The sequence below is a fragment of the Carex rostrata genome, chromosome 1 (assembly GCF_964058835.1).
Source record: "Carex rostrata chromosome 1, lpCarRost1.2, whole genome shotgun sequence".
In the NCBI taxonomy this organism is placed as follows: Eukaryota; Viridiplantae; Streptophyta; class Magnoliopsida; order Poales; family Cyperaceae; genus Carex; species Carex rostrata.
This window is the reverse complement of record NC_135918.1, coordinates 13,424,581-13,437,913: the sequence shown is the minus strand read 5'-3', so window position 1 is coordinate 13,437,913 and position 13,333 is coordinate 13,424,581. Positions and strand designations below refer to the sequence as shown.

The window sequence follows — 13,333 nt, the reverse complement described above, 5'->3', positions numbered from 1 at the left end:
AAGGTTTTTTCACAAATACCTGAAATTAATTATGAATAAACATACTTACTTGTGGTGGATGCAACAACTTTTCGGTACTTAATTAATTTGACAATACAAGAAGAACTCGATTTGCACCTAATGAATATTGTTACAGCCTATTTATATGGTTTGCTTGATAATGATATTGATATGAAAATCCCTAAATGATGCAAGATGCTTGAAGCATGTAATTTTAGGTTATCAAGAACATTATTCAATAAAATTGAATAAATCTTTAAATGGATTAAAATAATTTGGACTCGTGTGGTATAATCGTCTAGGTGAATATTTATTGAAACAATGATATAAAAAATAATACAATTTGTTCATGTATTTTTCATGAAAAGATCAGGAAATGAGTTTATTATAATTGCAGTTTATGTTGACTGTCTAAATATAATTAGAACTCCTTACGAGCATCCAAAAGCAATAAATTGTTTAAAGGATGAATTTGAGATGAAAGATCGTGGAAGAACAAAATTTTGTCTTGGATTGCAAATTGAACATTTGAAAAATGATATTTTTGTGCATCAACAAAATTATATTACAAGAGTGCTGAAACAATTTTATATGGGTAAATCACATCCATTAAACACTCCAATGATTGAAGGTCATTAGATGTGAATAAACATCTTTTTAGACCTCGAGAAAGTGATGGAGAACTACTTGGTATTGAAGTACCATATGTTAGTACAATATAAGCACTTATGTATCTTATTGGACATACAAAACCTAATATATCATTTGTTGTAAATTTATTATCAAGATATAGTTATTCTCCCACGCGACATTGAAATGAAATTAAACATATACTTCGCTAACTCTGAGAAATTTTAGCAATACACGAAGTAAGCCGAGAATGTATCTGGTTAAGATCTGTGATTTGGCACATTCGTCAGACATATGACTTATTTTCTAGAGAAATTATCCCGACGATATAATATTGCATATATTGCTCAATTAAAATAATAATACATTAAATGAGATAAAACAAAAAAAATATTTAACTAAAATTCTTTTCACACATGATTTCGAAAAGGATAATGTTATTAATGTTCAATAAATCCGTTCAAGTGAAAATCCAGCATATTATTCACTAAGGCGTTCCCTACTACAATATTGGAAAAGCTAGTTCGTAATATTGGAGTTCGTTGACTGATGTTGTTATGAGGGGAGGGTTAATATGTATTATATTTTCCTTAATTATGATTTTTCCCACTCGGTTTTTCTGATAAGGTTTTAGTTGCATATAATTAAAAGAACTATGTACTATTTTTCCTTCATTAGGTTTTTATCCCTTATGATTTTTTCTAGTAAGGTTTTAATGAGGCATATTCTTATATAATTAACATCTAAGGAGGAGTGTTATGAATATATTATAAATATAAATGTGGATGTTTAACCATTTTATAACTCTCAATATTAATCACCTCATCCCCACTACTATTGAAATTCATTTCTCCACTATTATTGTAATTAAATTTAGATGGCTTTTTTATTTTTGTAGCCTATAAATAGAGACTTATAATCTTGTATTGTACACTTTAGTGAGGTTAAAAACAAAAAATTTTAACTTACGTGTTGGATGTCAAGAATCATGAAAATTGGAAAGAGTAAAATGAAAGAGACTTATATGTAACACAAGTTAATTGAACTGAAATCAAAATAAAAATAAATAGAAATATTCAACATAGATAATAAAATTTGCCAAACTTACAAATTAAGCATAAGACTTAAAATATATTATGAAATTTAAGAATAGTGCATTAATTGCGAACATAAATTTAGAAAATACACAATGAATTTTATTATATATGTATAATATTTGAAAAATTAGTAGTTTCAAAATCAAATTGAGCACCAAGAAAATATAAAAATAGTAAAATATGTAATTTTTAAAAAAAATAGTAATAAAATTATAAAATATGTAATTTTTTTTTCTTATTTTAAAAAATGTGTAATTTGACCTCCAAAGTATGTTTTCATATGAAGATCATGTTGAAGGTTGGGATTGATATTATTTGAACTTTGAAAATAAAAATATGAATATACAGTATGAATAGTTCAACGCTTTGCAAGGTATCATGTGGCCTCCCTCAGTCCCTCTTTTAAGAATGCTAAAATCAGCGCTTTACAAAGTATCATAGCATCACTCTATTAAGATTTTCATCTCACTTGTATCAAAATAACACAAATTTGCATTATTAAGTTGAGAAAAATTAAAACTAGAGCATGTTTAATCCCCTTAAAAGAATTTTATGGTACTTGCTTTTTCATTATTTTATTAAATTTTTCATTTCATATTTAAAATTGAAGATAATTAAACTGATTATGTACTTAAGATTCATGTACGACTAATGAAGCTAAAAAAGCGTTTCAAAAGTCAGAAATAATCTGAAATAGATTGCATATCTTATAATATCAAGCAAACCAAATAACAAATATGCAATATATTTAGATAAATAAAATATCCGATAAGCAATTTCTATTTATTTTGAAATAACTTATTTACTAGAGCATTAATATTGATTAAGCATTTGTATTAAAAATATATTAAAGTACTTCAAATTGAGACAAAATCAGTGTAAGTAAATTTTCTCAAATTTCGATATTGTAATCTGAGATCTGAAAAATCAAAATAGTAGCTGCCTTTTTTTATTTGCAAATGGGAACAGAAACAGTGCAAACGGCCTTGAAAGGTTAAGGATATTAAGTTATTAACAGAGAAATTTAAATTTATGCAGTGCAATAATCATGTGCAACAGCGTTTCGATTCTTTAATCTGAAACGCTCCTTTGTTAAATTCTTTACCCCCTTAGAGCTGTAAAATGTCCACCAAATCTAGAGCCTTTTACGCAAAACAAGAAGTCCAGGGCTCCAGGCCCATTCCAAATTAGAATTCAAATTACCGAAGGTAACAGAATATATCATTGTTGATTTGCACGTCCGATCAGAATCCGCACGAATAATAAAGGGTCCTGCTTCTAATCGTATGGTACTGATTTAAGAAGAAAATTATGTTACTTCAGAGGATTTCAAACCACTTCAGTGCGCCCTGTCGTCTTGTCGATCCATTTCCGCATTTAAATGTTCCACCGATTCGGTGGGACCGCTTTTCAGAGACCATGTAACCCACATATTTCTTTGAATAATTATTTCAATCCCCACACTCCAGTATCCGCATTGTACCCCCATCTCTTAAACATATTTTAACTTCCCATAAACTAACTTAACTAACTATTTTAATTAAATTTATTCACAACACTGTGATCTTCCAAGTTTAATTAAATTCATGGGTATAAATACTTGGAAGATAATAAATTAATACTTGCAAATTAAGATATTAATACTTGCATGTCTAACTTAATATACTATATAGAGGGACCACTCAAACTACATGGGAGAAGAATCATACATGTTTTTAGAGATGAGTTTTTTTTTCTTTTTTTTCAATATCTTCCACATTTCTCACGTTCTATGAGGAATTTTGCGAATCTAAAATCACGAATGTATTCTACGCAATTTTATCTTTCAAATGAGATCCATGATGACGTACTTTCGGATTCATCGTCACACAAGTATTTATACCTCATTGTGCAAGTATTTATACCTCATCGTGCAAATATTTATACCTATATTTGTAAGTATTTATCCCAATCGTGGACCCCTCATCTCCACATCACATTTTCCTAATCGTCCTTGCGTCAACCTTTCTCTAACAAAAATAGTTGACCACATAGGTATAAATATTTCCGTGCATAGGTATAAATACTTGTAATACTTGATATTAATACTTTTAAATGTCAGCAGTGTCATATGTGAAAAATACTAGGTATAAATACTTAAATGACGAGGTATAAATACTTGTGTGATGACGAGCTTGAAAATATGTCATCATGGATCTCATTTGAAAGATAAAATTGTGTAGAAGAAGTTCGTAGTTTTAGATTCGCAAAATTCCTTATAGATCATGAAAAATGTGGATGAGATTGAACAAATAAAATTGGGGGGATAATGAGGGTATGAGAGTGCGGGTACTCATATCACGTTCCTATTTCTTTTCCTATTACCGAATCAGATCTTTTTGTGTATATTTATTCTGAGGTAACGAAATATTTCCTTTTAGATGGCGCCCGTCCGATCATTATCCGTTACCTTTTATATTGTGCCGGTTCAGATCGGACAGTTTAGATCTAAACGGCAAGATTATGCTACATTAGGTGAATTGGATTCTTCAAGATAGCCTAATTTTCTTAATAGGAAAGTAGACTTGTGGGTCCATTTGTCAACGCGTGGCTCATATGTCGATGACACGCGTTCATATTTCGATGACTTTAATATTCGTGCGGATTCTGATCGGACGGTCTGGATCTAGAATGCAACATTATGTTACCTTCGGTGATATCAATTCTGCGAGTACAGCTAGTGGTTTGCAAACGGGTTACCCGTGACCCGTTCCGGGTAACCCGTTAGGGGTAACGGGTAGGGCGGGTAGACGGGTAGGATGGGTACGGGTACAACCCGCAACGGGTAGACGGGTAGTTTTCCCAAAACCTCTACCCTACCCGTTTATTACCCGTACCCGTTGCGGGTTGACGGGTACGGGTATCCCGGGTACGGGCGGGTTTTTTTTTTTTTTTTTTCTTTTCTGTTTTTTCTGAATTTTTATGCTTTGAGATTCGTGCCAAGTTAAAGGACATATCCCGAAGTCCGTTTAGATATAGGAGTCCGTTTTGAGATTCATGCCAAATTAAAATTAACGACTCAGATCTCATTCTACTCAGTCAGGTATTGCACTGGATCTGAATTCTATAGGGGTCAATTTGAGATTCATGCCAAATTAAAATTGACGGCTCAGATCTCATTCTACTCAGTCAGGTATTGCACTGAATCTGAATTCTAAAAGTAGGCCGCTAAAAATATTTTGAAATTCAAATTTTGAAACGGGTCGGGTACGGGTAGGCGGGTAGACGGGTACGGGTAGGCGGGTCCGGGTAGACGGGTAAACGGGTACGGGTACAACGGATTTTTTTTCAAATTGGGTTGTCCGGTCCGTTTATTACCCGTACCCGTCTACCCGTCTACCCGTTTGTACCCGGGCAACGGGTACGGGTACCTCGGGTAACGGGTACGGACCGGGTAAAACGGGTTGAACCCCTAACGGGTTTAGCAAAACACTAAGTACAGCCGACCGAATTTTCTTAATAGGAAAGTATACTTGTGGGTCCATATGTCGGTGACACGCGTTTATAACCTCACTCAAATCACGCCTTTTGCCTCGCACCTTGCGTTTTCTCTTCCTCTCTCTATTTCTCTTCGCTTGAGCTATAGAGAAAGTAGCCATGGAGGAAGAGAGGTACTCGAACCCAAACCCTAACCCTAGTTCCCAAAATAAGGTCCCAGCGCCGTCGATTCTTCTTGGTCGGTTTCAATCGATGGTACGGGAACGAGACGACGAGATGCGAAATCGAAACCCTAATCAATCTCCGCCTCCGCTTGACATGATCGAGATTGTGAGCATCTATGAAGAGCTTTTAGGAGAACTCGCGTTCAATTCGAAGCCAATCATTACCGAGCTGACGATTCTAGCGGGAAATCAGAGAGCCTTTGGTGAGGGGATAGCTGGTGCGATCTGTACCAGGATTTCTGAGGTCGAGTCCCACCTGAGCTGTTTGTTCTATATTCGGAAAAATTTGTTCTCTTACAGATGTAGTTTTGTACACGAAAATATGTGTAAATGGAGATTTGAGCTGGTTGTCTTGTGTCCTTAATTATTTTTTTTAATTTCTTTTATTTTTCTGCGAAATTTTTGTTTCTTTTATTCCTTTTTTTTGTTCGCATGGAGAGAACATGGATTCTGAGCAATTAATTTCATTTGGAATCAAAAAGCACAATCTAAAACCAGAAAAGACAATAATATAGATGAAATTGCAGAATTATGCAAATACTAAAAGAAATTCAGTGAGAAAACGCTTGAATATAGATGAATTAGGCAATTAGATAGATCATCTCAAATTTGAACTAATATGAATCAGAAATCAAGTGCAGTTGCATAAATGTTGGAAGCAATGTAATCTCATTGAGCTTCAAGGAAAGAACTAATCACCAAAAAAAAAAAAAAAAAATATTGAGTGAAATGGGGAAGGAAAATGATCTGTCTGGTACCAAACTGGTATGCTCCAGTACTGTGTAGTTCTTACCAGTGGTTGTCTGGTACATATGCCATTTAAATGTAATAGCACCAACTTGACTGGAACTGGTTTGTTTGCTGTATCAATTATTGTATGTTCATCCTTGCAAAATCAATTGTAAAATTGATGTTTGATGAAACTAAATTTTACAATTGGTTACTTATCACTTATTGGCCAATTTTCATTTATTCTGATTGACTCAATAATAACTTCTGAATAAAAGTCCCAAGTCCATTAATTAATTATCTTGAATTTAATATTGAAAGTTTGGGGAAAAGGCTTGTACTGGTACCAGCAAACCCTAGTTCACTGATACAAGTGGGTTACCATACCAATATCTTTTTTTTTTGTTTATTTATTTTATTATTCTTATTACCGAACAGAATATCATTTGCTTAGTACTGAGCTCTCTATTAGAATTTTGAATTGAACGGAATATAAACCCTAGATTATACTACTATTCTTATAACCACATCAATTTATTATATTGTTGTTATTCCAGGTCGCACCAGACCAGAAATTACCGTCTCTCTATCTCCTAGACAGCATAGTGAAGAATATAGGTGGGGAGTACATACGCCCTTTCACAGCCCGATTGCCTGAGGTCTTCATTGGTGCGTGGAGCCGTGTGCATCCAAGTCAGCACCCATCAATGTGCCACCTTTTTAAAACCTGGTCTCAGGTCTTCCCTTCTAGTGTTCTCCGAAAAATAGAAGATGCTCTGCAGTTCAATTCGTCTTCTTCTGGTACAGGTCATCAGCAGCAGCAGGTGGCGGGCCCCATCAGACAGGCTCAGTCTGACTCACCAGTTGATTCGCCTTGCCCGTCTCGTATACATCTTAACCCAATGTATTTGGAGTCTCCTCACCAGCTCAATCAAGATCTATCATTACAATTTCCTTCTAGAAGAAGCAGCTTTCTACCTCCACCAAAGCCTCCATCACCAACCCAAATCGGGATTCGACGGTCTAGATCCCCCCCTCCTGACATATACACAGATAGGCCATCCACCTCCCACATCTTCAGGAATGGGTATCGGGTCCAGAACCCAAACCCACGAGAACTGATAGATGCCTATGGAGGTGATAATAGGAAGATTCAAAGGCTGGAAAATGGTAAAGACTGGAAGAGATCAGAAGATGAGTTTCTGTGGGAAAATATGAGCCCGACCTTCTCGGATCGTGTAAGAAGGGAACAGAGAGAGAGGATAGGTTTGTATGGGCCTGTGTCAGGCTTGGTTGGCAGCCGGCCTGATTCGAGGCCTGTTGAGCCCAGTTACAGGAGGAGTTGGCCCAGGCAGGGTCGTTTAGGTCCAATTGATGAACAGGTCTATGTATTGGAAGAGAGAAAACCTATTTCTAGTGTATGTGTACCAGCCACTTTTTCTTTTGCTTGTAATCTCAGCTTTTGTTTTTTATACATTGTCCTAGTTAGTGTAGATAGACTAGTACCAGTACATGTACCAGCTTTTGTTTTTTTTAGTGCATAATAATTGAAGTACTAACTTTAGGGGAAATATTAGCACCTAATAATGGTTGTGACTAATGTTCCATAAATTTTTGTTTTTAAAAAGTTAAAATTGGTCTCATTTTTCATACAGATTGTGATATATATCCTTGCATTTGCAGTTTGGAGATACAGTGGCATACCAAAAAAATGAAGGTAGTATTGCATCTCATTTTGACCCTATTCCCTACCAGCACCCAAGCTTGAATCATGTGCATGAATCCTCTAAATTACCACCGTACACCGGATCAATGCACATGCAAGCAAACCGTGGTGCACTGCACCATGTCCGGCCACCTCATAACCCTTCTGTTGTAACACGAGTCATGCCACCTCCATTAAATGCTCCTCGCTCATCATCAGTCAACTCCATCAGACAACTTACACCAAAACCTGATTATATGAGAAGTGCAGCTGATACCTCCTTAGATGTTAGCAAGCCGTCTCTCTTCATACCGACCATGCCAGCTGGTACTGTACCAGTATCTGTTCCTGTACCTGTGGCAGGCCATAGGTCAGCTCAGCAACCAATACTGATTAGGCACACACAAGGAATTGCAGCACCAACAGCAGCATTGCCTCAGTTACTGCAACCTCAGTTGCATGCAGGGGTTGTTAGTGCTCCTTTGCCTGGCAATATTAGTATGATGCCACCTCTGCCCCCTGGCCCACCTCCTTCCTCATCATCTCAAGTGGGACCCACCTCTCTACCTACTGGGCATGTGCAGTCATCTAGTACTGCTCCTGTTGCTTTCTCAGGCCTGCTTAGTACACTTATGGCTCAAGGCATTATTTCGTTGAAGCCAGAACAAACCCCATCTGAGGTACTAACATGATAAATAGATATATTTCATTAAACAGTTCTGAAAATCTTTTTTTCTTTCTAATATCAGATATTTGTTCTTATTATTTCATGTTTCAATCCAAATAGGATGCATTAGGCTTTGACTTCAACCTTGACCTCTTAAAAGTAAGGAATGAGTCAGTAATAAATGCATTATATTCTGAGTTGCCAAGGCAGTGCAGAACTTGTGGGGTCCGTTTTCAGCATCAGGATGAGCATAGTGCACACATGGACTGGCACGTGACCAAAAATCGTGTTGCCCGAAACAGAAAGCAGAAACCATCACGTAAGTGGTATGTAAGTGCCAATGAGTGGTTACGTGGGGCTGAGACGATAGGTACCGAGGCGTTACCAGTTGTACCGTCTGTAGAAACTGAGAAGGAAGAGGAGGTAGAAGTGGCTGTACCGGCTGATGAAAACCAGACAGCATGTGCTCTGTGTGGGGAGCTGTTCGAGGATTTTTATAGCGATGAGACTGAGGAGTGGATGTATAAAGGGGCTGTTTTTATGAATGGTACAGACGAGAGTGGTGCCAGTACCAGTACTGGTCCCATTGTGCATGCCAAGTGTAGGTCTGAATCAACCAATGCTTAGAAATTTAATTAGAGGTGAGTTACACATTGTGTTGTGTTAATACTCCACAGTTAATTAATTATTGGTAACGGGCTTATTGAGTTTTTATTGATGGTGCAGGTTAGGCAAGTGAGATATTTATTTATGAAGGTTATGTGAGATGTAAATGGCGGCGGTCAATATGTATTGTTTCTGAGTAACCTTTGTTGAGTACCAGTGGTACTGGTGCACAAGCTACAGAAAAAGTCAATTGTACAGATATTTTAATTTGGTGAAAAAATAATTAAACTTTTTCATTCTCTCCCCGTTTGTGTTATTTTTCCTTGAAAACTTAGCAGTGTATTATCTGTCTCTCTCTCTCTCGCCCCGTCTTTCTCTATCTATGTCTTTCTCAGTGATGAGCAATTTATTGAATATCATTCTTGCTAACAGGGGTAAGAGCTGAATTAATTGAAGTATCCAACTTTTATGTGTTGTCAAGTTTTAACCAGCCATGTTGTGCAGGTTAGTAGTCTAATTTTCATGTGTCAAAGAGAATGTAATGTAATATGGGCATGTTATCAAGTTATAAGCAGATTGAGAGATGTGCTATATGTGCTATATGCCTAGCATTTATTTTTGTATTTTAATTTCTCTATTAAAATATTTCTATGTTGTAAGTTGAATTGTGGTTGGATCAACTGATGCTGCAATAAAATAAAACAATGTTATGTTCTGTGTAAAGTAAACTGTTAATGTTTTTTATTTTTTTTTACTATTGTTTATTTTCCTTTTTGTCAAAAATAAATCAAACAAATTGGTGCATGGGTTAATTTATTATTTAATGAATCCCATTCTTCTTTCATTGGCGATAATAATTATACGAAGAGGGAATCCCACGTAGACCCCTCAAAAACATCAAAATTACATATTTCCCTCTCTAAACTTTAAAATTACTTATTTGACCTTCTAAATTGCAAAACGCATAATTTTTGCCCATTTCAGTGTATTTTATACCAAAACTCTATTAAATTTATAAAAAAATAATTTTACTTTTTATTAAAAGCATGAAACACTTATCAGATTAAAATTTGATTTCGATGAATTCCTCTATCGTTCGATCTGCTTTAAAATCTGTACGCACTAGATTGGTACAAATGTTCTTTAAAATTTGTACGCACTAAATTGGTACGAATGTTACGTGTAAAGCTGGCAAATTGCATGGCAAATTCAGACCATTGAATTTTGTACCCATCTTAATAAATAGTAAAAAAATTCAGAAAAATGTAAAATTTGGTCTCCAAGTACATATTAATATGGAGAACAAGTTGAACGGTTCGGATCGACTGTTTGAACTTTGTAAATAAAAATATGTTCATTTTACAAATAGGTCCTTGTATGCACAGAAGCATTTGCCTTATAATATATAAGTTGAAGTTATCGAAACATATCTACATAAAGTTTGGTTTGGTGGCTGCCACAGGCCACAGCAACCCTTTTGCACCAACATGCCAATTTTTAATCTCATTTGGTTGAACCACTGATCTTATTTCTTGCCAAAATGCCCAATAATATATGAGGAAATTTCACGTATACACCTCAAAAACCTTAAAATTATATATTTCTCCCTCTAGAACTCACAATATCATATGTATCCCTCAAAATTTGAAAAATTACGAATTTAACCAATTTTTTGCCTTTTCTAGTATAACTGATTTTAAATTAATAAACCTCGTATTTTGCCGCTTTTTAATTAAAAAATAAAAAATGTTTAGTATTCTAATTGGTAGGGGTGTACAAAAATACTTTCGACCTACCTGATCCGTTTGACCTATCCGACCCGACCCGTATTTTACCGGGTTGAGATGTTATTGGGTCGGGTACGGGTTGGATTTTGACAAACCCGTTACTCTGGGTCAAGTCATGAGTTTGCTCTTAATAACCGATTTATACCTGAATCCGGCCTCAAATCTACGTTTCTACATTTTTATAAAACTTCTCTTTCTATTTACTCCTCCCCTCACGTTTAAAGCACTCTTTATTTCTACTCAATGTTGAAGCTCTCAAGATATTTAAGCGTTTTAAGTTTAATTTGAATTTGAATTGTTATGTTTTTTTTTATTTCATGGATTTTATATGCGATTGTTATATGTCGCTGTCTTTTTTTTAGGATGTTACAGTCTTGATATGTTTTTTTTTTGTTATGGATGTTATATGCTAAATTATTTATATTTTATTTATGTTTGTCACTTTTATTTGTACGTAGTTTTAATAAAAATAGTAAAAAAATATATAATAGATTTTCGATCAAAATTATAACCTGTCTAACCAGCATAACCCGTAATAACCCGTATATAAAAAAAATAGATGGGTTTGGTTGGGTTATGGGTGGGTCAAGTAAATAATTTTTTTAACCCGGTGTAATCGAGTTGAATTCAAATTTTAATAAAATATCATCAACCCGCCCGTTGTACACCCCTACTAATTGGTCGGTTTTTGAGAGGAAATAGTTCATTTCTATATTAATTTGTGATGCATACACACTGATATTTAGGATTAAGTTTGTGAACACATCATAGGTAAGAAACAAAACCATTTGCCATCACATGAACCGACTAATTAGGAAATGAACAGTCCTTAAACATGCTACATATATCTTTTTTTTTTCTAATAGACGATAAATGGGTACTTTATAAATTTAAAATGAGATTTACTAAAAAAAAGACAAAAAGTTGATTAAATTTATGAGTTTTTTAAATTTAAAGCAGTAAATATGATATTGTAAATTTTAGAGGAAAAAAATATTTAATTTCAAAAAATTTCAAGGACATACATGAAATTCTCCTATATAAGAACCCCTCAAACTTACATCCTCTAATCTCTCATCTCTAATCTTGGCGTGCATCTCCAATAGTTGCCATGCACCAAGTAGAACCAGAATCTACACATTTACCATGGTCCAACTACGGCAAAGATCCGCTTTACAGCCCGAGACCAAAACAAGATTACATGGTTAGGCGCGCATTCTTGCAGAGTTATCAGCTGTCAGCCCGGGAATGCTTCAGTGATTGGCTGCGGCGCAACCTGAGGGAAGCCAGTGATTCTGGAAAAGCTGTCATTAGTAGGGTTTTTAGTGGCTGGTTTTCCATGCGAAAGTTGCGCAACACCTTAATTTCGAGAATTTCTCCTTTTAAGTGCTTTCACTCAAGGGATAGTACCTACATTGGTGATTTCTTTTGAAATTTTGCTGTGAAAAGTAAATTATAGGAATTCAGATCTCGTCTCGCCCGTCTTTAATTTGTGTCCCGTGAATGCAATTTTTCGTGTTTTGGATGCGGTTCATCAAAACCTTGTATACATTTTTTTTTCTTTTTCTTATTATCAATAAGAGAGTGCTGGTGTATACAATCATTCTAAAGACAGTTTTGTTGGCCTTCAAATCAAACATTTTGAAATCAGAGAAATTTACCGAGTGATTTATCAAATTTACCAAGTTTTCAGCTGAATTTCTGACATTTCCTATGTATTTTTCTAATTTTTTTTATAATATGTATACAAAATAATGTTTCAGTATTCGTAATTGGTTGAGGGAGTACTGTACTTGAACTTTGTCGTTGTTGCTTAAAAAAAAATACCAAGACATGATATGCACATATTCTTCATTAGTTAAATTGATTTTGTTTTATGCTGTCATGAAACTTGGTTGTTGGAACAATCTCAAATAAACAAAACATGAAAGGGACAAGAATTGTGAATTGGGGATCGTGATACCGTAATACAGTGGCATAATAAATTCTTGCTTTCTAAAATAAAAGAAATACAAAAGCATATAAAAGCTTCAAACAAAAGCGATTGTTTTAAGGCTCCTTCGGTGTTGCTTTTCTATATATATGTATAGCGTTTTGGCAAAATTAATGCAACCTTTATATTCTAAGAATAGTTATATATGGAGACAGTATTTTATTCATGGAGCAACCGAGAAAATAAAAATATCTTGTCTATACTATTCCTGTATAGTCGGATATTATTGTCTATAACTAATATATAATTAACATATATAGTCGGATATTATTGTATATAATTAATATATATAGTATAATTAGTATTTTACTATTTTCTATTTTTCAATTCCTTGATAAACAGGTCATGCTTATATATGCTTTAGGCCATATGTACAACAAATTCTATTTCCTGTCAAGTAACAGTAAATTCTGATATC

At 34.7% G+C, this 13,333-nt stretch overlaps 1 protein-coding gene across 1 annotated transcript; it reads left to right on the top strand.

Moving 5' to 3' along the window:
• The first annotated feature begins 5,305 nt into the window (after nucleotides 1-5,305).
• LOC144559504 (polyadenylation and cleavage factor homolog 4-like) lies at nucleotides 5,306-9,858 on the top strand. Its single transcript, XM_078308537.1, has 5 exons — nucleotides 5,306-5,672; nucleotides 6,715-7,575; nucleotides 7,841-8,542; nucleotides 8,650-9,170; nucleotides 9,256-9,858. Exons 1-4 carry the CDS (start codon nucleotides 5,364-5,366, stop codon nucleotides 9,154-9,156), a joined length of 2,379 nt encoding a protein of 792 aa, XP_078164663.1. The 5' UTR covers nucleotides 5,306-5,363; the 3' UTR covers nucleotides 9,157-9,170; nucleotides 9,256-9,858.
• The last annotated feature ends 3,475 nt before the right edge of the window (nucleotides 9,859-13,333 follow it).

Bases quoted from the DNA above. Each gene is read 5' to 3' on its own strand.
- LOC144559504 (XM_078308537.1), top strand. From the start codon at position 5,364: ATGGAGGAAGAGAGGTACTCGAACCCAAACCCTAACCCTAGTTCCCAA. The intron at 5,673-6,714 runs GTCGAGTCCCAC...TTGTTATTCCAG, and splicing joins TCTGTACCAGGATTTCTGAG to GTCGCACCAGACCAGAAATT. The intron at 8,543-8,649 runs GTACTAACATGA...CAATCCAAATAG, and splicing joins CAGAACAAACCCCATCTGAG to GATGCATTAGGCTTTGACTT.